Below are 23,995 nucleotides of genomic sequence, written 5' to 3'. Positions count from 1 at the left end.
CTTCCAACTCAACCAGGTGCTTCGGAAAAGCAGTAAATGTGGACTCGCTACAAACTAAAGCGCATCGGAAACACTCAACCATCCTTTCCAACTGTCCCCTCGTTTTATCAAAGAGAGAGATGACAAGCAACAACAAGGTTGCAAAGGGGAGCACCGCGAGTTCCGGACGCGGTCCTCAAAAGCAACCCGGATATGTGTATGACCCGAAGGACAACGATACGGCGTTGAAAGAGAAAGGGAGGAGGGCAGTGTTCAAGCATGTTCTCGAGTCGCCGTTTAACTACAAGTGGTTGGTATTGACTCTCTCCAAGCTAGTGGATGCCGTGACGGGATTTCTGACGACGGTTCGCTGTTTCCAGGCCAACGCTCTCAGAGGCCGATAACCAAGATATAATGGAGCTGTTATGCAGGTGCGTCGAATGCGTGCCGAACCGGAGAAAGCTATTCTCCCCTGACATCTCTCTTTGTGACAGTCTGCTGGCTCCTATCGGCACCCATCGCCGCGCCGTCACCCAAGCACGGCACGAGTGTGCCAGAGAGAGAAAAGCCGCTCGCCAAAAGGCGAAAGCGCTTGCGAAGTTAGCGAAGGAGAAAGAGGCATCTGCTCCAAGTGCTGCTGATGCCACCCAAATATCAGCCGCCGGTGCGACACCTGCACCGCAGACGGCACTTCCGCAAACGCTGGCGGAGAGGGAGGCCGCCCAAAAGCTGTTGAAGAAGCAGAAAAAGAAGGATGTGAGAAATACTACTGCGGGCTCTCCGAGTTCGCGACCACTTCCGGATGTCCCATTCGATTCACTGAAAGCAGCGACGGCCCCCGATACCGTCCCACCACCCTCAATAATGAAATCCATCATGCTCGGTTTGAACACCATATCAACACAGCTTACGCGTGCATCAACAATCTCACCCTCACAAACCGGCACGTCCGACCCAGTCAACCTCCGCCTCATATTTCTATGCACGGGCGACATGCCCTCAGTCAACCTCTACGCGCATATACCCACACTGACCTACCTCGCCGGCGGCGACATACGGCTGTGTCCGCTCGCGAAAGGTGCTCAAGCGCGGTTGGCAGATGCCCTGGGAATGAAGAGCTGTGGGGCGCTGGGTATCATTGTGCGTATAAGCATCGCTTTCTTCTATGGTCTGCGGACATCTACTGACAAGTTGGCTATTCCTGCAGAAGAACTCACCAGAGTTCGACGCGTTTTGTACTCTTGTCGCATCGAAAGTTGAGGCCCCGGTCATTCCCTGGCTCCCACCACCGCCAATCGCGAAACCGGACGAAGCGCCCGCAAGCGCCCCTCCTCCAACAACCATAGTTCCCGCCGCACCAACGGCGGCTACGACCGAGAAAGGGATCTACCTCCCAACCCAGATCAAAACCTTCCGGACAACAGCGCCACTGCGTGGCAGGGGCAAAGGTCGCGGGGGTGATCAATCAGCGCAAAGGGGCGGGAAAGGGAATCAGGCAGGACATAGGGGCGATAAAGGGAGTCAGGGCGCGACATCGAAAGGGGATTCTGTCACCACCGCGCCCGAAAAACAGGGAAAAAGTACAGATGATGATGTGCAGAAAAGTGATGGACAGGGGAAAGCCCAGGGGAAAGCCCAGGGAACAGGGAAACAACAGAAGCAGCAGAAGAATCAAGGCGGGAAGAAAGAGGGTACGGTGGGTGGGGAAGGAACCGACGGGAAGCGACAGGGCGGCGGTGGAAAACGGAAAGAGCCACCTACGAGCGAGAGAGAACGGAGCGAAGTGTCGGGTAAGAAAGCCCGGCAAGGCGAGTCGGTTATGGCGATTGAACCAGAGGATAAGATGCAAGTTTAGGATAGAGTAGCTTGGTAGATATTGTATATACAGTACGGACCCACAGTTTGCCCGTGGCGACCCGTTGACATGCACGTGAAGACGAGATTCTACATAGATCTGCGCTACGAATGCCATGACTATACCATCGCCCATATACGTCGTTCAAACTCATACGGCAACGGACTGCAAGTCTACAACATATCATTTCCCAGAGACCGGCAGATCGCCCCCATGTCTCCACCATCGTCAGCTGTACCAACTCTTAACTCTAGAAAGCCAAAGCCTTCTTCGCCATCTCCATCGCACCGTCCTGTAGAACAAGACGATCAGTCGTCAAACGCCCCCGCCCTTACTTATCGGTATGATCACCATACCTTTGTCTGATTGCCACCAATGAACCCACTAGCGTGCACGAAGACACCGCCGGGGATACCGGTCAGGTCGCTGAGCGCCTGGTCGCGGATTCCCTGGAGAAGAGCGGACAAATGAGATCAGTGCTTCAGAATTGCGATGCCGACTGGAGGGATGGGGGGGCGCTTACTCTCCAGGGTTCAGGGAGAGCCTTCCGGCTTTGGAATGAGTCGGGGGTTACGGACACTGTACAGGACGGGTGTGAGTGGGTTTCCAGTAGAGACGAACACGTAAACAAACGCGATGACGAGGTCTCACCAGCCTGGATCCGCCACTGCTTGGCGGTATCATCCTCATAAAGCACGTAAATCGGCCTCTTATCCTGCGCGATAGATTGCTCCTCTTCCAGCAAATGCCTACCACAACCACAAATGGAATGAGCTCCAGCTGCAAACAATGTCACTGCTTTGCTCCGCTGCATGCGTACAGGTGCTCTTTCCAGGGGCAGAACTGGTCCAGGACGACAATGTGGCCGCTTGGGTCGTGCTCGAAACGGGATTGGAGCGCCTTCACGACGAGCTCGCGGCCGGGAAGCCATGCCATGGCCGTGTACAGTACCTATCGGGTGTTCGCGCGATAAGTACGATTGTCAAGGGAGGGACCAGGAGTTGGGAAGCAGCTTACGCGTTGTTTGAACTCAGCGCCAACCATGGCGACTTCCGAGAGAAAAAGACCCCCACGTCAGCAAAGGCATCCGAGGAAGGCATCGAAACCCTCTTTGATGAACCATCAGGCAGACATCTCACCGGCTTGCAAGAACCGTTCCTGATAGTCCACATTCGTCTCATTCCACCAAGGGTTCAGCTTCGAAACCCGCGAGCTAGCATTGGTAGGGTCGCGGTACTTTGGCTTGATGGAGTTGTCGTACTGCGATACACCGTTGTCAATGCCGTCAAACTGTAGTGGTTGATCGTTAGTGTCATCTTCTCGGTTATCAAGAAGTAGGCAGGCGCATGCATACAGCGAGGACAAAATCGTCGTAGATCTTCTGGTACACAACGTCAAGGCGGGGGTCTTCGTTGGTCCATCCCAAGATCTCAGCCACTACCCGACGTCCGAAGTGCTTGTATACAAGGCCAGCGGATGACAACCTGAAAAGTGATCGCGAATGAGACTCATTGGGGTGTCAAATGAGATGGTCCCGCGGACAACAGCGTGTAGGAACCTACAGAATGTCATAGCTCGGGCCGAAAGTCTGCGTGAATCCACGTTGATGATGGTCAAACCGGAACTTCTCGGGCACATATTCACCACCAACATCAACGACGATGTCGGCCTTCGCCAAGACGGCTGGATCACGGGACCGGACGATATCTGGAAAGGTGCGATTGTCATTAATGCCGGTCTATCAGCCACTTCTGGGTCCATTGATGTATTACCGGCATCGATGTACTCAGGGAGGTGCCTAGCAAGGTTTTACGATAAGTTAACTGAACTAAATCCGCTCTCGAAGAGGTTTGAGGGCACTCACTTCAACATGGAAACCGCCAGGGACTCATCGGCGTGGAAGCTGTCAATGCGGAAAGTTTCTCAACAACTGCGTTCGCCACAAAAGGAATTCCTTCCGACAAACAGACAACTTACGTGCCGCTATGCGTGGCAATAACCTGCGCATGCGTGGCAAGTGTTCGTATTGACAGACCGAGAGGAAAGCTCGTAAGAAATGCTGTGGACTGTCTCCAACACCCCGGTGGCCGATGCCGGGACCTCCGTGCCAGGTACAGGCGACGATACAAGCATGACGATACCTTTACAGTGCTGCTCATGTCGAAACCGTGGCTTTCCGGTAGTCCGCTTGTGCTTGCTGATGCTGAGGGACACTTGTTACGTGTGCGACCGGAATTTCAAGAGGCAGCGTGAGAAGCAGCGTGAGAAGAGGAGAACCCACTTTTCTGGCACACGCGTTTTGAGACTCGGGACAGTCTGGACATGGACATCGGAGCTCATTGGAGCTCAGGAGAGATCCTTAGCAAAGGAACTTCCGTCCTCCCAAGTACAGTACGTCCTGCGCCGAGCTATCCATTGAACAGCTTTCTCGGTTCCTCGTGGACTTTGGCTGACTCATCGTTTGGTCCCCAGAGAAACTCCCCTCCTCAATGACGTATCAAACCATACCAACGAGGAGGTCGTCTCCTTCTAGATGGCTGTGGTTGCGGCTGCTGTTGCTCTGTATGCTGGTATCGACAGTTTCAGCAAACGTAGAGAAAAAGATCTTTTCGCCAAGGAAAACACAATCTCTTGAGAACGTGTCGGCCATCTTCAGACGGTGGAACATATCAGAGGATGTTGCCGTCACAGAGCTGAATGGGCCGGCTTCGATTTTTGGGACAACATACGTCTATGGGTCTTTGGTTGCAAAGCAGAAGCACAAAGCGGGATGTCAGTATCTGGACGCAGTAGCAATTGCCAATAGTTGGAGAGTGTTCAAGCTCCCGCAATCGTTGATACCGCACCAGACCTATGAGGTGCGCGTATGCTGGGCTGCCATCACACCTGCCGACTGGTCAATGGATTTACTGCGGGATGGATCGGCAGATATACTATACTTAAAGCTGGGGCCAATAGCTGCGGGTGTATCCTACAGCGAGAGCTCAGATCTGGTTGTACCTTACGCCTTAGCGTTAGATCGCCTTTTGTTGGGCGCCATTCCAATGTCCACCGTTCCTGTCGGCCTGAACGTCGTTGCGGCTGTTGCTGTGGGGTATTTCTTGATGTACCCGGCATTCTTGCGATGTTTGGATTTGGGGGAGACATATATAAATACCAAATCGAAGTCAAAGTAGATCTCTTATTGGACGGTTGTATCATTGCATTGAAATTTGTGAGAAGCCACGAATGCAACCAGTGTGGAGCCAATGGTGTCCTTTATGTATATGTGTGTGGTAGGCGCCATCAGCCAGGTAGGAAACGCGCAGGGTCCTCCTCAGACAACACCTCTCTCAATCACAGGGCAACCGCTCCCGTGACGATGGCAGCACGAGTCATTCTACCTGCGTCTGAATAGTACATTCACAAACGACGGCGGCTACCGCGATTCGACCGGCTGACGAGTCCAGCTTGGATCGGTGCCAAAACAGTCGTTCTCTACGTGTATCCGGATTCCTTAAGATGGGAACGGGACAGTAATCACCGGCCTGAGGTGGTTGCGGGACATCGCCCATCCTTAGTGTCCTATCATGGCCGAGGATGATGGTGTAATCAAGGTACGTTTCGGTACGTTTCGAGATGTCCTGCCTCCGTCGAGCAATGCGGTCGAGAAATATCGTCGACCGCCTTGGTATCTTCGATATTCGCCAGTCACAGGAAGTTTTGTGCTCCCCGGTCCACATCGCCACGTGGTTATCCGGTGTCTGAATATCTCTGCATGACTGTCGCTATGATGTGTTCATAGCCGGCACATCGCGTAGTTAGTTGTCTGTCTATGCCGTGTCTGCCTCGGTTTCCTTGGCTTTTATTCACTGTCGCCCGGCGAGATACTTTGGTCTATAAAGTTCTGTTTTCACTAAGCGTGGCACTTTTCCTTTAGGTTCTCTCGACTCTCTGCCGGAGTAGGCTTCCATACACAAGGAATTCCTATCCCCCTCAGCGGGTCGAAACTCATTCGTAGACGGTCCGCAAACGCTTGGCACCCGCAGGCAGCAAACGCGGACTGCATCGATCATCAGGGAAATCCAAGCCTATATCATCGAGGGCCGGAAGTGCAGCTAACCGTGTTTGTAGGTGGATGACCGCGAGCGTTCTGACTGTGCCTGCAGCGAGCGGGCGAATAGCGGCTAGTTCGTTCTGAATGTGGATCCCAGCAAGCTGCAACATTTGGAATTCGCTTTTCGCTTTTCTCGTTACGACCTTCTGCTTTCTTAATTCGGCCTTGAGGTTGCGGATTTCGGTGTCACGGTTCCTCAGTTGGGAGCGGAGCGCTTCTTTTTCCTGGAGAAGTTCCTTCACTTCTTGGCATTCAGGTTGATACTTGCGTTTCTGTTCCTTGCAGCAAATCCAGTTGACCGAAAAGTTATTGCCCATCTATGCTGTAATACCCTTGTTGGAGTGCCTTCCCGGGATTCGTCGAGTGCGAATTTTGTGTTGGGCAACCGTGACAATCTTGATGACCGAGAAATGCGTAGGCTTTCGACGCACCTGCGTAGGCTTTCGACGCACCTGAAGTGACTTTGCAAGAGAGCAAGACGATGTTGCCCCCCGCTCTTTTCTTTCTTTCAAAAAAAAAGGCTTGGGGCCAATCGGGGCTGTCTTTTGGAACTTACCGAAGTATCGGGTCACGGTGTAAAACACGCCATTTCGAGCATTGGAAACCGTCCCTTGACATGCGACATATGAACAAAAAAAGTCAAGATTCCCTCAACACTGGTTTCCGGTGATGCTCCTCAGGCTCCAACTGGATTCCACTCATCAGACAGATGATGATGAATCATCCGCATCGAGTTATCAACACTTCCAGCAGCCTCAAGATCAACTTCAATTACTTGCGTACGCTTACCGGGCCCGAAACCCGCACGTATCCCACGGTTCGGCTTGCGTTGATGATGACGGCCATACGATATTTTCTCTTGGTCCTTTCCTTTGCGCAGGGGAGGGGCATGGAAGAGCAACTTGTGGAACGTACCCCCCCAACCAACCCCACGCCACACAGATCCCAGCACGCTCCAACGGTCCAACAACTTTTATCAATTCATTCTCAAAAGTTCGACGGGCGGAACAAACCAGCGGGACTAGCGGGTTGAGACTGGCTTTTGGAACGCACAGAACTTACATATACAGCACTTACGCTGCTTTTACCGCCCGTACATACAGTAACTATTAGAGGAAGAGGACAGCCACCAGCTATAGCAGCAGCCGCCACCGGCGTCCATTTCACAGCCGGAGCTACAGCGTTCATATAACAGTGACCCAATTGGGATAGTTCCCACGCAGTTGCACCTCATAGCCTTGCTTGCCATCACTGCAACAGACTCACTTTCCTCACAGCGGACTCGGGGAGGCTCCGCCTGACATCACACCGGAGATAGATACCGTTCGCGATGGCACACCGGCCACTCACCCCTGCCGTGCGGCTTGCCCCGCATATTGAGACCGCCCGCGTAGGCTCGTACGAAAAGTCTGACGAGGACGGCAAAATATGGTTCAAACTCCAAATCATACCCGCAAATGTCACTTCCTCTCGTTGGGCAGCTACCAGCGCAAAGCAAGCTAGCCCTTTTCACCGCTCACCACTGGATATCCCGCTCTCCCCACTTTCTCCTCCTGGGACTCCCGGAAGCACACTAGGGAGAGTTTTAGCTCGCCCACCGCCGTATGTGGTCAGGCGGCGGTATGAGCACTTTGTGGAGTTCCACAACGCATTTATGGCCCTAGTGAAGAAGAACCCAGAGCAATTGGCTCCTGGACAGGCTTTGCCGCGGCTGCCGAAAAGCAAGATTTTCGTGACCAGGGCGGTGTGTGAGGAGAGAGTTGTGAGGTTGGACCAGTATGTGAGGGAGCTCTTTACACTGTCGCCATGGGTGACGAGGAATATCCTGTTGGCGGAGTTTTTCGGGGAATGGCCCATGGACGCAAGCTCGGACGGACCAGCTGTTGTGGAGATCAAGGAGCCGGAGCTTGAAAAGACCGATTCCGTAAGTTCAAAAGTGAATCCAGTGTATTTTCCCTGGTCCTCATTTCTCACTCTTTCGTGCCGAATTGCAGTATTTCCCAAAGCGTTCCCTCAGCAGAAAGTCGAGCAACAAGTCCGATCGGAACAAGCACAAGAGCAACTCTACAACAGACAACGAGGATGTTGCATTGGATGAGGACTGGCTAAAACCGATTGAAGTGAAACGTCAATCCCGGCTGCTCACCGACTTCATGTCGGGCCGCTCCGCACCCGCTTCAATGCATATGAGGACACCGAGTAGAGGTCGAACGGATGCGATCCCTGAGGATGGGGAGACTCCAGTCGGCCCGCTCCGGAGACGACCGTCCTTACCACAGAACCATCTGAACCTCAATGACATATCCATACCATCCTCAAAACTCTCCGTCATCCTCCCTGCAGGCATCCCGTCCTTGCCACGCACACCATCGATCCCGGTCAGGAGAGATTCGCACAAATGGGCTTCAGGGTCGAAGCCGTCCTTACCGATCCGAGTCGGCACTCTGGAGCGTACGATCGTAGCGCTGTCCGCCACCATCTTGACGCAGAACAGCCCGTCAGACGAGGAACTGTACAAATTGAAATCTGCGCCGCTTCTTTCGACCGAGAAGGAAGACCAACAGCTGCAATCACCTATTAGCAGTGATGGGCCTGGCAGTGGTAGAAGCACACCGGCACGGTCGCCGAGTCAGAGGAAAAGGTCTAGTCCATTCAGGGATCTTGCAGAGAGCAAACCATCTCTGACGAGGAAAAGCACAGAGGAAAGGAGAGCGATTTTCTCGTTGCGGAGTAGTGGCAGTAGCGACCCGAAGTCACCCGCTCCGGACTCTCCGGGCCACTCGTCAACGTCGAGCCCACGGTCTTCGACCTCATCGTCGTCTCCTTCGCGCTTGGAGCCGCCAATGAGGCGAGCTCTGGGTCCCCGCGAGATGCCGTCACCACCTGCAGACTTTGTGCATCCGAACGTCAAAGAAGCGATGGCGGCCACCAAAGAGTCGTTAAAGTCGCGGTCCAGCCAGGACAGCACTCGATCTGGGAAAATCTCTCGAAAGTCGAGCCCGTTGAGCTTCTTCAAGCGTAATAAAAGCACGCCCGACCTGGAGATCATGACTCATGATACTGAAGAAGTACCCGAGATGCCACTGCGGTCTAGGCTGACAGTCAGTAAAGATGCGTCGCCTACCACTACGACGTTTGATATAGGCCCGCTGAAGAGGTCGAAGAGCAAAGAGCGTCTCAGTCCTCGACCGCTGTTGGATTACTTTGGATCTACGACTCTTCAGCGCGCAAACACGGCCCCGACGGCAAATGTGACGGTGGACACTGCCGCTGCCAACCTCGCTGTTAGCAATGCCGAGGAGGAAAGTGACACTGTCGATGCATTGAACAAGGATACGTCTGCTGTGCCCGCGAGCCCGGAGACTATGAGTGCAAAGTCGCTATTGAAGAAAGCAAGTGGCGAACTGGGATTGCATCGCGTACCGTCGTTACTCTCGCGGACGAGGACGCAGATAGGCAAACGTGGAAAACCAATCGCGCCTTTCGACCCGAACGACCCTTCCATCCCGCCTTGGAACCGTCCTCTAGCCACCGCAGCTGGTGCCGATGGGGGCCTGAAGCGGACGGATAGTTTCGTGAAGAACGGGATTATTTACACTGATACCACTGCCGCGACACCGCCGGTTGCGCCCGCCGCCGGACCTGCTCCGTTCTCGGCCCCACCACGGTCGAACTCACCTCTTCGATCAAGCTCTCCCATGCGAAACGCCGCTGGCAAAGAAGTGCGCTACACTCAACCACCCAATTTGATGCGAGCACGCACCATGAACGCAAAGCTCGACGTGCGCCGGTCCCCATCACCCTTCACATCGATGTCACGCGGCCCACGCAGCGCAGGCCCGCTTGAGAACACACTCGCGCGGTCCTTCTCCATGCGACACCGCAATGCCTCCCAGGACGACTCCCTCAAACAGCCGGGACCAGGGAGGTTCTCCACGCGGCCGGGCATGCCGCACTCCGCCTCCTCATCAGCCCTCACGACGCTAAACACCCCGTCATCACCCCGCTCATCCTCACCTTTCGGCAACAAAAGCAACAAAGCGGTCGCCCTCCGCCGCTCGCACACGATCACATCAACCCCGGATAGCGTCCTCAAACACTTCGTGCATGTGAAAGCGCAGCATGACGGTGTCACGATCTTGCTGAAAGTGAGCAGGACGACTAGCTTGAAGGTCGTGTGTAACAGGTTGCAGGACAAGTTCTTCGGCGAGGGGAAGGGCGAGACTGAACGAAAGATTTTGGGACTGACGTACCGTGATGAGGAGGGGAGTACGATTGATGTGATGGATGAGGAGGATTGGGCGGTTGTGTGTTTGATTGCCGATGGGAAGATTGTGGTTGGGATTAAGCTGGAGCAGGGTGCCGATGTTGCGACGCCGGACCGATGATCATTCGAAACGGCGATATCGACGCACATCCGGCATACGCGATGATACCTCACGGACTGGACGACTTTTTACCTCATCTAACCTGTTTTTGAATGATCTACCTCCTTTTGGCTTTGCTCTACCCGGAAACGAAAACACGGCGTATTTCTTGTTGCTGTATCAATCGGCGTATTCACCCCTGGCCTTTTACTGTTTTGGCATTTGGACTGTTATTTATTTCATGGGGTTAGTTGGGGTGTCCGTTTAGATAGTAAGCAGTCGATGGGGATCGGAAGATGGAGATATGTGTGGGAGGTTCTATGGTGTATATGTATGTGTTGTTGGTCGTTGGATGGGAATGTATTAAGTTTCTGCGGCAGGCTCGTTCCCAACCCATAGAGCCTTTGCGCCGTCACCGCTCGACTTGGAAGTTTTGCCCATCCCGTGTGTCACAGTTTGGCACCCTTACAACACAACATCAGCATCGTCGAAGCCCTCGCAAACAACAACAACAATACTCATACAGCCCCCCGCCAAGCCCCCAGGTCCCGCTCCCGGTCCTCATCCCCACCCCCATCCCTTTCCGCATCCACAACAACCCCCCACCACCGCGCTAGCACCCAAACTTACCCCTCAAGTCCAAAAACAACTCGACGCCCTCACACGAGCAGACATATCCCTGCAGACGCAAATCACGGAGCTGGCCGAGTTGGCAGGCCCACATATGGAGTTGCTGACAATGAACGATCAGATACGCGTGGAATTGAAGGTTTTGCCAATGAGTGGTTTTTTTTTTGAAGTGCCGGAGTGTATGTAGATTTAGCTGTAGCCAAAGGATAGCTATCGGTAATGTTTTTGGAAAAGCATTGTGCATAGGTGTCTGTCTAGATATGCGGCGATCTTTACTACTCTATGTCTACAGGCCACATTTCTCAGAAGTATGAAGCCCCTCTCAAAAGCCTTGTAACCCCACCGCACAATCCTAGGCCTCCAGACGCCGCACTCCACCAACCCGTCTCTCAGCATCCCCGCATACACCAACGTCTTTTCACGATTCAGCAACCTAGCAACCATCAGCCGCCGCTCCGCCCCCTCATCCGGGCCCTTTGATACGGTTTGCCCCGGTTCCCAGCGAAGTGCTTGGTTACTTATGGCAGGGGAGTCTCAAAAAACCAAAATGCTGGTGACGTGGACGTGTTTGACGCGTTGAAGCGAGTGCTTCCAAGTTCGATGACCTCCCAGCAAAGGAAAGGTCTTCAGAAGCTCACGCTGGACGACGCACAATGAGTGATTGAACACAACCTTCCGGTATTCAATTCCAGTGCGCACATTATCTGCTCTCAATGGCGGGATCTCAATCTCCTTGGCCTATATACATTCACTCATAGTGCTAATCAAGCACGACAAACAGATAGGCAGCTAACTGCTGCGTGGATCTAAACTTGCACCAGGCGACGTCGCTTGTCTCGAGGCTTGCCTCTCCCGCTGCAGCCGTTTGATGAGCTCCGTGTAGTCCATTCGCATCTTGACTCGGTATGGGATGCCTGGAGGCGTGAGCGACAGAGAATGTTCGCGTGATGTGACGAGATCGAAAAAAGGCCTGTTAGCTCTTGTTTTTCCACGAAATTCGCAAATTCCTCTCTCACGAGGTCCGGCCACTGAAAGGGCGCACAGGATTTCCGCGATTGCGTGGAGAACTGCTCGGGAACCGCGAAAGCCTCAATCGTATCTTACCTTCATACGTCACACTTTCCTTCAGCTCGACCTTGATGAGGTTGATGACCTCATCGATCCGCGCCTCGAGCTGATGTAACTGGCGAAGAAGATCTTCCCGTTCTTTCGACTCTTTGAGACGCGCATGGGAGGATCCTTCGGCGCCACGTACGAAAAAGCGTCTAGAGGTGATGAGAGTGAATGGGTGGGTGAGGATGCAAGGATCGCAGATGGTTGGAGAGAGACTCGGGAAAACGTGCCGCAGAAAGCGTCACGTACTCGGGGTCAGAGGCGTATCTTTCGAACACTTCAATTTGTTTCATTAGCTCCTCACGAGAAATGATACGTTCGGACACAGTTTTCCATAATCCGATGGCCTACAGGTTTCCGGGCAGTAACATCAGCGCACTTGCGAACACGACACGGACATATCCGAAAATATTACTGACGAAACTCACCATCTCCAACTTGGCAGCGAACTTATGATCACCGTACTTGATCGCCATATCAAGTTTCTGGTCCAATGGCATCTTCAACGTGACCCAAAGATGCTCAAGCTCGGATTGCATTTTGTGGATGTCGACGGATGCCGGGCGGCGTGCGGGTGTGATTTCGGCTGGTTCCTGCTGCTGCTGCTGCTGCTGCGATGCTGGTGGTGCAGACGGCTGTGTCGCCAAATCTGCGGCAGGAATTGCTGTTCCTGGCTGTTCCCTTTCTGTGCCTTCCGGGACAGACTCCTGCGCGGTAGAACTACGGGAAAGACGATGTGTCGCTTCAGAAAGTGGGAACGGAACTCAAGGGAAGAACGAGCCGGGACCTACTCTGTAGCGGTGCCCGTCACAGCTCCTTCTGCTGCGTTCTGTTTCTGAATATCGTTCGGTCCTTGCTCGCCTGCGGGCAGCGGGCCCTCCTCTGATCCGTCCACCAGCTCCGGCTCGCCACCAGACGCATCATGCACCTCTCGCATGAAATCAATGATCCGCGGATTCCACTCGCCGCGCTCATATTTCAGCATCACCTTCCTCTGCGCTTCCCTCTCCTTTCTCTCCTTCTCCCGCCGCTTCATCTCCTCCTCCGCCTTGCGCAACCTCTCCGCCTCTTCCGCCGCTTTTCGCTTAGCCTCCGCAATCTCATCTTCCTTATAGATCAGATCGAAGATGAAATCCGTTTTATGTATGCGAAGATAGTTGAAATACTCTTCAAGCGTTGGGGCGTCGGCGGAGGCTGCGCCTGCGGTCTTTGGGGAGCTCGACGACGTTGTGTCTCGGGTGATCCGGGTCATCGATGCGGTACTAGGCATAAATCCTCCGTAGCCGTAAGGGATCGGCCCGTGGTACTGTGAGGCCTGTGGGGCGTTGCGTGTCGCCGCCTCACGGTCTCTTGCAACCTCCGAAGGACGCGTTCGAAGAGATGTTCCTTTCCCATCTTGTTGATGGTCGCGTGCGCGGATACGACCTTGTGCGCCGCCTCTCCCACCGTGCCCTCCCGTACCGGCTGCCGCGTTTAGTATGTTGAGGGGTGTTGTTGCCAGCGTGATCATAGGCGGTATTTGAGCCGGGTCGTTGAGTCCCTGCCAAAGCCAAGGCTTGGGAATGTGTGGTTCGATTGGAGCTGCAGGGCACATGGTGCGCTCCTCCTCTTCGGCTATGAATGTATCATCGTAACTACTCAGGATGCTACCCTGCACAGGGCACATGCAGGCTGACGAGGTACTCACATGCTAACGGGTCCAAGTGCGTTCGTTTCACCGTTCTCATGATCTCCTCGTACAGCTCTTCAACCTCTTTGGTTCGGGTCAGTTTCTCGTCTGTGCGGCGTCAGATGGTTGTTTGTAAATAGGGGACTACAAGCACGAGACGAGAAGGAGAGACTCACCAACATGCCGCATCATGGAGTTCTCGGCATCGTTCTCGGCTCCGAACTCGCTCACCGCGGTCGCAGGCTCGGCTGCAAGCGTTATGATGGATTTGGGTGCTCGCTCGGAGACTCCTGACGGAAGTGGTCTCATATCTCCCTGCAAACGTGATAAGCAAACATCAGATGCACGATGGGGGAATGTCTACCACGAATCAGAGAGTACGTACACTTTCGTCGTTCATCCGGTTGATGAAACTCGGAACGGTGCTTTTATCGGTCACCTCAGCGGGAAGCGGCTGATGGGGATAGCAAAGATTACCGATTTCGTCTTGCAGAGAATATCATCGCACAAGATGAAAACTTACGACAGCGTCCAACTTTGAGTAGTCGAAGTCAGTGAAGTGTCGTTTGCGATATTTGCATGGCGGAAGATATCGTTGTCTTGGAGGCAATGGCTGTTTGGGAAGATCAAGAACAATCAGCCTCGTCCTCTTTCTCTCACGGCCCGGCCAGCATTATTGTAAGGAAAACTGCTTACCGGCTCATGCGTATCCTTCCGTCGGCTATATCCAATTACACCAGTAAATCCCTGTAAAACAGGGTTTTCGGCTTCCACGCTCGCCAGCGCCGCTTTATCCAAATCATCATCCTCAATATCGGTGTATCTCAAGGTCTGACTCAACTCTGTTTCCCCCAAAGCCTCTACGCCGGTCTCTTCCTCCATCTCCCAAATCCGTGTCTTCGCAGGGTGATCGAGTCTCGCGCCGCGTTCTGTTCCAGCAGAAGTCCGTCGCCACACACTGTCGGACCGCCGACGCTGGGTTTGGGAGACTCGGCGCCCGGTGATTAGTGAGGTGGTGGGCTGTCCGGTACGTTGGCGACCTGGGGAACCGATTCGCCAGCCTCCCGCGCTACCGTCTTCGAAGGAAGCCTTCAGCTTGCTTTCCTCGCGCATGGTGCGGCGAATGAGTTCCGATTGATGTTTGAGAAGCAGGGTGGGTGGGTTGAGGGCAGGTTGCGGGTGGGTGATGTTCTCGATAGCTTGTTGTACCTGTTGATTGTGAGTCTCAGTGTAGTCCACGACCACGGATTGTCGTCCCAGACGTCCTTCTGACGAAAGAGATGAGTCCCATGCGCTCATTACCTCCAGAACCTCTCTCCTGAGTTGCTCGCTTGGTTTGATGCGGAGCGTCTCATCTGGCGGGGTGTTACCGAAGTCGGTCTCGACCAATACATTCCTTAGGATCCGGTGCGTATCAACACTATGCGAGCATCACTGGCGATGAGTGTCCGCCCGGCTACCTTCAGAAAACAAAGGAAACCAACCGGCGGTTGAACTCTGTTCGAAAAAATGCGCAAAGTCTCCCCGAGTTCATCGTCTGATCAAACGCATTCACTTCTCTCATTTCTACCGAGATGATGCAGCTGAGTCGGTAAGGATCAACTTCAAGATGTGCCAAACAGCCTGGTAGTCAGCCTCTTACCCATCTTTTTTTTAAAGCATCTTTCCAAAATCGTGTCCTTGAGCCGGCCAATGTGATCCATAATACACATGGCTATGGTCTTGTTCTGAAATGGGCTTAACGTAGGTTGCTCCAAATCCTTCAGCTCGTTGTACCGAATGGCGAGTTCGATGATGAAGGCATTGGTCTGGGAGGCTGCTATCAGGATTCAGAGTGTGGTTCATTGTAGGTCGGGACTGAGCGAGCTTTACCATTTGCTGCTTTTCAGCTGTGCTGAGCCAGGAGAGAGTCTCGATGCCAGTGGCTATTTCTTTCAGGCGCCCGAGAACAGTGGGTTCCGCCGTCCCAGTCTCCTTTGCTTTGGATGGTTCATGCTTAACACTCTGCAAAGTCCTCGGAAGAATGCCCCTCGCACAGCCTACCTGCTGCATTTGGAGTCGGATATTTCAGCTTCCGCTGGATGATGTGCTGTTTCTGTAGGTTGACATCGAAGGTTTTAGTCAGATCACCGTCACCGTATGTGCTCCAGACCGGTACTCGACGCAATCGCCGCAAGCTGGAAACTCACATCCACAGCAGCAAGGGAAGCTATGTTCAGCTGATGCAAAGGCGACAGCTGTCCTATCCGTCGAAGCTTCGTCTGGGGATTCGAGGGAATGATGTTCAACTTATCCCCCGCACCGGGGGAACAGTATGCCGGAACCCTCTCATCAGGTTGTTTTTGCAGCATTCGCAGCTGCTTTCGGACCATGTCATTATGCAGAACTTTCCCTGCAGCTTTGAGAAAACATGCCGGGATCGTGTCCAGCTCTGAAGCGGGGAAGACAGCTAAGAGACTGGCACCGTCTGGTCGTGGTGGTATAGTTGTTGTTGTCATGACTGTCCTTTGATAATGCACTTAACGCAAATCCGGGTGTGCTTTCCAGCATGTAATGCGCCCCCTCCCTATGCTTCCAGTTTCGGATTTACCCTTTTCGTTTCTCAATTATTAGGGGCACAGCAAGGAATTGACAGCATGTCGGGATTACCAAAAGGGCAGACGCGCCGTCGAATTTTGCTGGGTTCAATGCCCACTATTGCGTTCGTGAAGGAGATCAGAACCAACACACCTCGGCAGTTTTCAGCGTCTAGGACTTCGTGTTCTGCAGAAGCTTGAACCAACAAGAGCAGGTGCAGAAAGAGAGCCGTCCAGCTAGCATGAGCGGACTCCTTTTTGCTCGCCAGAGCAACCTGACTGATACAACCAATCTCCTATCGAATGATACAAGTATCGATGACGACGTCCCGCTCGTACAGGATGCCCGTTGGTACAACTTTATCCTTTGGGCACCGTTTGTCGGAATCCCCGCCACAATCATTACCGTTCGAATCATCAGATATCTCTGGCGCATTTACCAGGCGCGGATATACGGTTATGATGAAGACCTTTTCAGCGACCCTCTTGCGGAGTTGGGCCTGAGCATCAACCGAGGGTTCCGCAACACAAAAGACATCCGCAAGATTCGAAAGGAGGCAAGGAAAGCGGAGAGAAAGCTCGAGAAAGCCGGTGGTAGGGATACGGTCCCCGGTTATGATGGAGCTACATTACCAAGTCCGACTCGACGTTTCATCACCGGCTTTGCGCCGTTCGATGCAGCTGAGGATTACTTCCACATTTTGCGCAGGCGGACGCGAAAGACATGGTCAGAGCGCTTATCACCAGAAGCGATGCGCAGATGGATAGAGACATCCCGCTATGCGCGGATCTGGATGGTGTTTCAGGTTGCCTGCACACTCTTCGCCATCGTCAATTACGTCCTCTTGACGTACTCGATTGGACGTCAGGACAAGAGATTGATCAAGTACCTAGACCTATGGCTGGCGACGATGTTTCTGATGGACTACGCACTGTCCTTTTACACTTCGGAAGATCGTCTACGCTTTTACTTCAACATCGCCTCCTTGGTCGATCTCTTCTCAATCGTCCCGCCTTTCGTGTACGTGCTGATCAGCGAGACGTCTCAATACGTATGGTTTTTGGGACTGCTCCGCATCTTGCGAGCAAGCCGAATCTTGAGGACATACCGGCTGCTAAGCTTCAGTGAAACAGAAGAAAAGCGAGAGCTGACGATACTAGGACTGAGTTTTCTGAATTTTGTGTTTCTGAGTGCGAGTATCATCAACGCTTTGGAGTCGATCCACGCAAGTTCGGTTGACAATGCCAGTCTCGAGAACTGGCACGACAGTCTATACTATATCATGGTCACCTTCAGGTACCTACTATGGCTGTGTTGAGCCTTCCCTCATCTTTTGTCCGTGCTAACCCGATCGTTCATAACGACAGCACAATCGGATTTGGAGATCTTACTCCATCATCTATTCCATCTCGAATCGTGGTTATATGCCTTATCATCATCGTGATCACCTTCGTCCCGATTCAGACGGGAAAGATTGCAGAGATATATAACAGCACCTCATCGTACCAACGAGCAAACTACAAATCGCAACAAGAGCACTGCCACGTGATTCTCGGCGGAACAGTCTCATACACGGCGGTCATTGATTTCTGCCGAGAGTATTTCGTAGCAGATCCGGACGGTCACGTCGTTATTCTCAACGATGAGGAGCCGAATCTTGACGTTCGGCGGCTACTGCGGCATCCGTTCTACAGAAATCGCGTGGTTTATTTGCGCGGGACAGCTCTGAGTGCCACCGATTTGCAGCGATGTCATGCGCATTCTGCTACGGCATTATTCTTACTCAATCTGGACTGCCCACCTACCGAGGAGGGTGGCGGAGGAGAAGATGAGCAGCTGCGAGTGACGCGAGGAGTGGATGCGCAGATTCTTATGCAAGCGCTTGTGGCGAAAAACGCTTTTCCTGGTCTGCCAATCTTTGGCGAGGTGCAAGATATTCGATCTCAGGATCTCTCGCAAACGTGTGGATGCGATCGTGTTCTGTGCATCGATGAAATAAAAATGTCGATTCTCGCCAGGAATTGCCTGGTTCCGGGCATATTGACGCTAATCTTCAATCTGGTACATACGTACAAAGACACGCACGCCAATGTGAATCTTCCTATCGGTGGTGCAGCTGGGCTCTCAGGATTGGTGTATGGAGGTGGCGCAGATCCTGGCTTCGGGCATGACTGGACGACGGAATATCAACATGGAGCGGGGCATCAGATATACGCCTTCAAAGTACCGTCCGGTCTTGTTGGAGTCCGGTTTCACCATGTGGTGCGAGAGGTGTGGATGAGCTTTGGGGCCATTGTTTTTGCCGTCATGTCCGCAAACGCAGGCTTCAATTCGGAGCCAATCAGGTTGAACCCAGGACGAGATTATCGCTTCCGGCACGATGACATTGCATTTTGCGCTGCGGAGGGTGGAGACGAACTCATGCTGCGAATCATGCTCGAGTACAAGGACACGGCGATGCGCGATGAGCTCAATCTGGCTGAACTCGGCAAAGAAATGGATGTTGTGGTGGGGACTCCTATACTCAAGACCGCACCGCTTGCTAGAATACAGGAGTCTTACACACCTACTCGAAGCACCCAGAATGTAAGCGAAGGTGTCGCAGCGGGACCGTCGTTTGGCTCGTCGTCGCCAGTGTGCGAAGTTTTGCCGAACTCTATCGGAAACCACATCATTCTATGCGGGGCGATGACATCCAGAGCCATTCGCCACTTTGTGCGTTCCATCAGAGGCTCAAATGTCACCGCTGTGCCGAATTCCCGAAGCCCGACCAGCTTGACGCCCATCGTTTGCTTGCTGGAGTCTGTCCCGAATCTCACATCAGCCGATAGTATCTGGTCAGATATTCTTGGCCATCCCGGGGTTTGGATTATCCGGGGGACCCCGCTCAAACGGACGAGTCTGCTTCAGGCAGGGGTGGAACGATGTTCCAAAATGGTTGTATTTACAAAGAATCAGAAGGCGACCAACGCCGGCGCTGACTTACCCGATGCAAACTCCGTGTTCATAGTCAAGATGCTCCAGAAAGTGAGTTATTGCACTTTTTTTCCGTTCATCAGTCGTTTGTCTCCTCACTGACCCCCTACTTCAGGAATGGCCGGAAACGCCATTTATCGTGGAGCTCTCCAACGGCAGCAACGTGAAGTTCTTCTCATCCAAGGACACCGATTGGAATGCCGACAATCTCCGCATGCAGTCTATTCTTAACAATTACGCATTGAGCATTGCTGATCGGCTTGCATTGTACAAGAAAGTTCGCGCACAGGGCGCTTCTAAAGAGGGTACCTTCTTATGGCGCCTGTGGGCCTTTGTAATGGGCAAAAACGATGATGAGGCTAGTGCAACGGCGAAAGCTACAAAGGCCGTAGCGCAACGGCGGAAGAGCAAGTTCCCGGTTGACACAAGAGCATCAAGAGCACGTAGTGCTTCCGGCGCACACTCAGAAGGCGCGGTACTGTTCGCTGCAGAAGGCGCTGAGATGGGGATGGTCGAGCTTGGCGAGGGAGGGAATGCCGTTGAGACGGGTGCAACGCCAGCTTCGCCATCGCATCGTACGGCGCCTTCCACATATCATTCGATACCCGCCCGCCTTGCCTCAGACTCCGTTCATCCGGAGGACGTGAACCTCGATTCGGACTCGGAAAACGGCGATGATATGGAAGGCGTCAGCGGCGCCAACGCGCCCGATACGACCGTACCGCTGACAACTGCTTACCTACAACGACTCGTCGACGAGGCGGAACTCAACGCAACAGGAGTGTCGCCATTCCCAGCCTATCATTTTGATCGACACTTTGCGGCCGGCATGATCACAACCTCGTCATTCATGCACTCATTGCTTTCGCAGTCGTATTTCCGGCCGTACGTCGTCGATGTGGTGCGAGCACTTTCCACACATGTAACACATCTTCGTGTCCCGCCGGAGTGCATAGGGAAGAAATATGCGGAGCTCGTCCTCTGGTGTATTGAGAAAGGGATTGTTCCACTTGGTTTGCTCAGGCGGCCTCCGGCATCTGCTACAAAGGATAAGGAGCATCTGCCGTATGTTTTCACAAATTGCAGAGGTTTTGATATTGTCCGAAAGGAAGATCTCATCTTCTGCCTGGAGGAGATGACCTCTTGAGCGTATACCCCAGGACACACTGTAAAGTATGGACTAAGACTTTCCATCTAAAATGCGAATTTGCATTGGTTTCTGCAACATTATACGCTCATACACGGGACTGCGGGCAGCGACGTCCGGAACGGAACGTCCGAGGTCCGCCTCAACGTATATGTGAGAGCCTTGCAAGGGTCTGTGTCCAGAAGCTCTGCTGCCTCTTGGCAGGACACACACATCCTTGACGCGTAGCGCAACGCGAGGCCTAAGTGAGTCGGGCTTTCCCGACCTACGGCGACTTGTGGCAGTAAAACGACAGACAACCGGAAAACCTCAGCGAATTCACAGTCGTTGGGCAAGTATCGGTTTCATATATATGTGACCTATCATCCGTTACATGATTTTGTCCCCAAAACTTCTTCTGCTGTTTGGAGGTTCACACTCTTGGAACCGCATTTCAGTACATGGTGACGCATGCAGAACTCTATACCCTCAGGAGGCGTGCGAGCGAGGCTAGTTGGGAGAAGTTGGGGAAGAAGAAAGAAAAAAAAGAAATGTACACGCTGTGAGGTTCGAACTCACGCCTCCGAAGAGAACAGCACCTGAAGCTGCCGCCTTAGACCGCTCGGCCAAACGTGCTTGTTGTTTCTGCTCCGCTCGAAATCGACTGAACACATCAACTTACGTCGCAGGCAGCATGGAAAACCGGCATTGGTTTCAAACCACATGCGTGCTGGGAAACTTGACTGCATGCAACAACACATTGTGAGGTTTCAAGCTCCCGCCTCCGAACCTGAGGACGGCCTCCACCAAAGACGCTCATAAAAGTTGCTCGGTTGTCACACTCCCTATGGTCGCTCCATCACTCAGCGAAGGGCGTTCAAGCATAGATTCGCCATAGAATAGAGGAAACAGTTCCTGGGCGGATGTTTCTCTTGACTCGCAATGGGAATAGGCGCGTGGGCGGAAATTTCTCTTGACTCGCAATGGGAGCTGGCAGGTGGACGAGCAGTGTGCACCCTCTAAATTCAGTCAAACGAGACTAACAAGGACAAGGTTCCCTGATCTGCGAGGTCGGAGTTTGCGCGTGATTGAGATCGCGTAAGCAAAAGCTGAACAACCCCTTGCAATCAGAATTGAGCCCGACGGGGGACGGGGAAGGGACCAAACAAAGAGAGAACGGGAGGGGCGCGACAGCAAAGCGTCCGAGAGGCCAAACAGACGCCCCCCCCCTCGCGGCTCCCGCATAAATACAGCCGCCCTTGCCCAGCGCCCGTCCGGAATCTCTTCTTCACGGCAATCTTTTTTTCCCACGCAGATTCTCTCCCTCACTGGAGAATCGAATAACCGGAAACAAAGACTACCAGCACTCTATCGCTTCGCTCTCTCGCCTTCTACTCCTCCCTCTGTCTCCTCTTTACCCTAAGAAACTACACTCATCATGCGTGAATGTATCTCGATCCACGTCGGTCAGGCCGGTGTCCAGATTGGTAACGCCTGCTGGGAGCTTTACTGCCTCGGTAAGTCCTTTGAGTCTCTCGTCTTCAACCCTTCACAACCTACTTCGTTCTGCTTGTTTTACTCGGTCATTGTTTCTCATCTGTTTTCAATCTATCTTTTCATCTCCCAGAGCACGGTATCCAGCCTGATGGTCAGATGCCTTCGGACAAGACCATCGGTGGTGGCGATGACTCTTTCAACACCTTCTTCTCCGAGACTGGTGCTGGCAAGCACGTGCCCCGTACCGTCTTCGTTGACCTCGAACCTGTAAGTTGCTTGCATCTTCCCATATTGACGCGCGTCATTGCGCTCTTCACCGACACTATCAGCGCGAGACTTGACTCAATTTCCCCCCGCTCTTCTTCCTTTCTCACATAGACCGTCGTTGACGAAGTTCGTACCGGTACCTACCGTCAATTGTTCCACCCCGAGCAATTGATCACCGGCAAGGAGGATGCCGCCAACAACTACGCCCGTGGTCACTACACCATCGGAAAGGAGATCGTCGACCTCGTCCTTGACCGTATCCGTAAGCTCGCCGACAACTGTACCGGGCTTCAAGGATTCCTCGTGTTCCACTCCTTCGGTGGAGGAACAGGTTCCGGTTTCGGTGCCCTCTTGCTTGAGCGCTTGTCGGTCGACTACGGCAAGAAGTCCAAGCTCGAGTTCTCCGTCTACCCCGCTCCTCAAGTTTCTACCGCAGTCGTCGAGCCTTACAACTCCATTTTGACCACGCACACCACCCTTGAGCACTCCGACTGTGCCTTCATGGTTGACAACGAGGCCATCTACGACATTTGCCGTCGTAACTTGGACATTGAGCGTCCTACCTACACCAATTTGAACCGTTTGATCGCTCAAGTTGTATCCTCCATCACCGCGTCCCTTCGTTTCGATGGTTCCCTCAACGTCGACTTGACTGAGTTCCAGACCAACTTGGTGCCATACCCCCGTATTCGTAAGTATCATTGATCCCTCTCGTCTCTTCTCTCAACACCACATCCTTACATTTCGACCTTCTCTTCCACAGACTTCCCGTTGGTCACTTACGCTCCCGTCATCTCTGCCGAGAAGGCCTACCACGAGCAGCTCACCGTTGCCGAGATCACCTACTCTTGCTTCGAGCCCGCGAACCAGATGGTGAAGTGCGACCCCCGTCACGGAAAGTACATGGCTTGCTGTCTCTTGTACCGTGGTGACGTTGTCCCCAAGGACGTCAATGCCGCCATTGCGACCATCAAGACCAAGCGTACCATTCAGTTCGTCGACTGGTGTCCCACCGGTTTCAAGGTCGGAATTAACTACCAGCCTCCCACCGTCGTCCCCGGAGGTGACTTGGCCAAGGTTCAGCGTGCCGTCTGCATGTTGTCCAACACCACTGCCATCGCCGAGGCCTGGGCTCGTCTTGACCACAAGTTCGATCTCATGTACGCCAAGCGTGCCTTCGTCCACTGGTACGTCGGTGAAGGTATGGAGGAAGGTGAATTCTCCGAGGCCCGTGAGGATTTGGCTGCCCTCGAGAAGGATTACGAGGAAGTCGGTACCGACTCCGTCGAGGGTGAGGAAGAGGAGGCCGAGGAGTACTAGATGCTAGATACCCCAAATTCGTGTTAAAGCATGTATAAGTGCGGACACTTATGAAAATGAAAAGCTGTCTAGTTGTGTTTCAAGTCTTTGGTTCAAAAAAATAAGATGTATTATGCGTACCATTAAGCCCACCGTGGCCTTGCTCTTTCACTTGGATTTCTGGACGTTCTGTACTTGTATTGTACATCAGACCGTAAGGGCCCTTGATGTACCATAGCCACGAAAGATGCCATTCTGCGTTGGTGAGGATTATTGTGCACTATTCCATGTAACGTATGTATATGTAACGCTCTTTGTTTACGAATTGAATTTCAGGACTACGCAGTGGATGCAGGCTCGTTATGAGGAATCATTCAATCAAAATAAAGCTGAACGGCTTAGGGGGAGTTTCGAGAAGAAGGGAGATGCCAACGATCGGGAGCACGAGAAGGAAGAAGCCTTTGTTACAGAACAAGCAAAATGAAAATGCGAGAAAACCAGATGGATACAAGCACACGCTCATAGGAGAAAGAAACAATATAAG

General features: G+C 53.1%; 7 protein-coding genes and 1 non-coding gene across 8 annotated transcripts; 5 read left to right on the top strand and 3 right to left on the bottom strand.

The window, feature by feature from the left end:
- The first annotated feature begins 15 nt into the window (after window positions 1-15).
- On the top strand, window positions 16-1,841 carry EV422DRAFT_521973 (uncharacterized protein). The gene is made up of 4 exons (XM_053069784.1): window positions 16-289; window positions 360-410; window positions 474-1,119; window positions 1,187-1,841. Exons 1-4 carry the CDS (start codon window positions 120-122, stop codon window positions 1,832-1,834), a joined length of 1,515 nt encoding a protein of 504 aa, XP_052927731.1. The 5' UTR covers window positions 16-119; the 3' UTR covers window positions 1,835-1,841.
- On the bottom strand, window positions 1,842-4,086 carry EV422DRAFT_521967 (metal-dependent protein hydrolase). The gene is made up of 13 exons (XM_053069783.1): window positions 3,976-4,086; window positions 3,812-3,834; window positions 3,699-3,737; window positions 3,607-3,632; window positions 3,397-3,541; window positions 3,189-3,318; window positions 2,974-3,124; window positions 2,852-2,883; window positions 2,655-2,785; window positions 2,486-2,583; window positions 2,358-2,413; window positions 2,191-2,283; window positions 1,842-2,126 (listed from the first exon to the last, which is right to left on the bottom strand). Exons 1-13 carry the CDS (start codon window positions 3,991-3,993, stop codon window positions 2,085-2,087), a joined length of 984 nt encoding a protein of 327 aa, XP_052927730.1. The 5' UTR covers window positions 3,994-4,086; the 3' UTR covers window positions 1,842-2,084.
- A 237-nt stretch (window positions 4,087-4,323) lies between these two features.
- Window positions 4,324-5,018, top strand: EV422DRAFT_521963 (uncharacterized protein; the record flags this gene model as incomplete). Its single annotated transcript, XM_053069782.1, has 1 exon — window positions 4,324-5,018. One exon carries the CDS (start codon window positions 4,324-4,326, stop codon window positions 5,008-5,010), a length of 687 nt encoding a protein of 228 aa, XP_052927729.1. The 3' UTR covers window positions 5,011-5,018.
- Window positions 5,019-6,807: 1,789 nt separating this feature from the next.
- On the top strand, window positions 6,808-10,690 carry EV422DRAFT_577156 (uncharacterized protein). Its single transcript, XM_053073248.1, has 2 exons — window positions 6,808-7,854; window positions 7,925-10,690. Exons 1-2 carry the CDS (start codon window positions 7,261-7,263, stop codon window positions 10,316-10,318), a joined length of 2,988 nt encoding a protein of 995 aa, XP_052927728.1. The 5' UTR covers window positions 6,808-7,260; the 3' UTR covers window positions 10,319-10,690.
- An 820-nt stretch (window positions 10,691-11,510) lies between these two features.
- EV422DRAFT_366033 (uncharacterized protein) lies at window positions 11,511-15,520 on the bottom strand. The gene is made up of 14 exons (XM_053066688.1): window positions 15,352-15,520; window positions 15,194-15,275; window positions 15,012-15,129; window positions 14,406-14,918; window positions 14,233-14,322; window positions 14,095-14,163; window positions 13,886-14,024; window positions 13,728-13,817; window positions 12,832-13,654; window positions 12,469-12,760; window positions 12,290-12,387; window positions 12,032-12,192; window positions 11,672-11,841; window positions 11,511-11,605 (listed from the first exon to the last, which is right to left on the bottom strand). Exons 1-13 carry the CDS (start codon window positions 15,419-15,421, stop codon window positions 11,717-11,719), a joined length of 2,670 nt encoding a protein of 889 aa, XP_052927727.1. The 5' UTR covers window positions 15,422-15,520; the 3' UTR covers window positions 11,511-11,605; window positions 11,672-11,716.
- Window positions 15,521-16,394: 874 nt separating this feature from the next.
- Window positions 16,395-20,565, top strand: EV422DRAFT_612156 (uncharacterized protein). The gene is made up of 5 exons (XM_053073890.1): window positions 16,395-17,582; window positions 17,654-18,393; window positions 18,439-19,313; window positions 19,378-19,737; window positions 19,807-20,565. Exons 1-5 carry the CDS (start codon window positions 16,528-16,530, stop codon window positions 20,407-20,409), a joined length of 3,633 nt encoding a protein of 1,210 aa, XP_052927726.1. The 5' UTR covers window positions 16,395-16,527; the 3' UTR covers window positions 20,410-20,565.
- A 377-nt stretch (window positions 20,566-20,942) lies between these two features.
- On the bottom strand, window positions 20,943-21,024 carry EV422DRAFT_t46. Its single transcript has one exon. It is a non-coding gene; the product is annotated as a tRNA-Leu (tRNA).
- Window positions 21,025-21,573: 549 nt separating this feature from the next.
- On the top strand, window positions 21,574-23,601 carry EV422DRAFT_521958 (tubulin, alpha, ubiquitous). The gene is made up of 4 exons (XM_053069781.1): window positions 21,574-21,905; window positions 22,016-22,152; window positions 22,264-22,843; window positions 22,916-23,601. The coding sequence occupies exons 1-4, from the start codon at window positions 21,827-21,829 to the stop codon at window positions 23,470-23,472; spliced, it is 1,353 nt and encodes a 450-aa protein (XP_052927725.1). The 5' UTR covers window positions 21,574-21,826; the 3' UTR covers window positions 23,473-23,601.
- Window positions 23,602-23,995: the final 394 nt, after the last annotated feature.

The sequence above is a fragment of the Fimicolochytrium jonesii genome (assembly GCF_025526975.1).
Source record: "Fimicolochytrium jonesii strain JEL569 chromosome Unknown EV422scaffold_5, whole genome shotgun sequence".
Lineage (NCBI taxonomy): Eukaryota > Fungi > Chytridiomycota > Chytridiomycetes > Spizellomycetales > Powellomycetaceae > Fimicolochytrium > Fimicolochytrium jonesii.
The sequence above is the reverse complement of the archived record's forward strand: the minus strand, read 5'-3'. Positions and strand labels throughout refer to the sequence as shown.

Coding starts and splice junctions, on each gene's coding strand:
- EV422DRAFT_521973 (XM_053069784.1), top strand. CDS start 120: ATGACAAGCAACAACAAGGTTGCAAAGGGGAGCACCGCGAGTTCCGGA. Junction 411..473: donor ATAATGGAGCTGTTATGCAG/GTGCGTCGAATG, acceptor TCTTTGTGACAG/TCTGCTGGCTCCTATCGGCA. Junction 1,120..1,186: donor GTGGGGCGCTGGGTATCATT/GTGCGTATAAGC, acceptor CTATTCCTGCAG/AAGAACTCACCAGAGTTCGA.
- EV422DRAFT_521967 (XM_053069783.1), bottom strand. Junction 3,319..3,396: donor GGCCCGAGCTATGACATTCT/GTAGGTTCCTAC, acceptor ATCACTTTTCAG/GTTGTCATCCGCTGGCCTTG. Junction 2,414..2,485: donor GCAGTGGCGGATCCAGGCTG/GTGAGACCTCGT, acceptor CGTCCTGTACAG/TGTCCGTAACCCCCGACTCA.
- EV422DRAFT_577156 (XM_053073248.1), top strand. CDS start 7,261: ATGGCACACCGGCCACTCACCCCTGCCGTGCGGCTTGCCCCGCATATT. Junction 7,855..7,924: donor AGCTTGAAAAGACCGATTCC/GTAAGTTCAAAA, acceptor GCCGAATTGCAG/TATTTCCCAAAGCGTTCCCT.
- EV422DRAFT_366033 (XM_053066688.1), bottom strand. CDS start 15,421: ATGTGTATTATGGATCACATTGGCCGGCTCAAGGACACGATTTTGGAA. Junction 15,276..15,351: donor ATGCTTTAAAAAAAAGATGG/GTAAGAGGCTGA, acceptor TCATCTCGGTAG/AAATGAGAGAAGTGAATGCG. Junction 14,164..14,232: donor ACTCAAAGTTGGACGCTGTC/GTAAGTTTTCAT, acceptor TATCCCCATCAG/CCGCTTCCCGCTGAGGTGAC.
- EV422DRAFT_612156 (XM_053073890.1), top strand. CDS start 16,528: ATGAGCGGACTCCTTTTTGCTCGCCAGAGCAACCTGACTGATACAACC. Junction 18,394..18,438: donor CAATGTGAATCTTCCTATCG/GTGGTGCAGCTG, acceptor GAGGTGGCGCAG/ATCCTGGCTTCGGGCATGAC. Junction 19,314..19,377: donor TAGTCAAGATGCTCCAGAAA/GTGAGTTATTGC, acceptor CCCCTACTTCAG/GAATGGCCGGAAACGCCATT.
- EV422DRAFT_521958 (XM_053069781.1), top strand. CDS start 21,827: ATGCGTGAATGTATCTCGATCCACGTCGGTCAGGCCGGTGTCCAGATT. Junction 21,906..22,015: donor CTGGGAGCTTTACTGCCTCG/GTAAGTCCTTTG, acceptor TTCATCTCCCAG/AGCACGGTATCCAGCCTGAT. Junction 22,153..22,263: donor TCTTCGTTGACCTCGAACCT/GTAAGTTGCTTG, acceptor TTTCTCACATAG/ACCGTCGTTGACGAAGTTCG.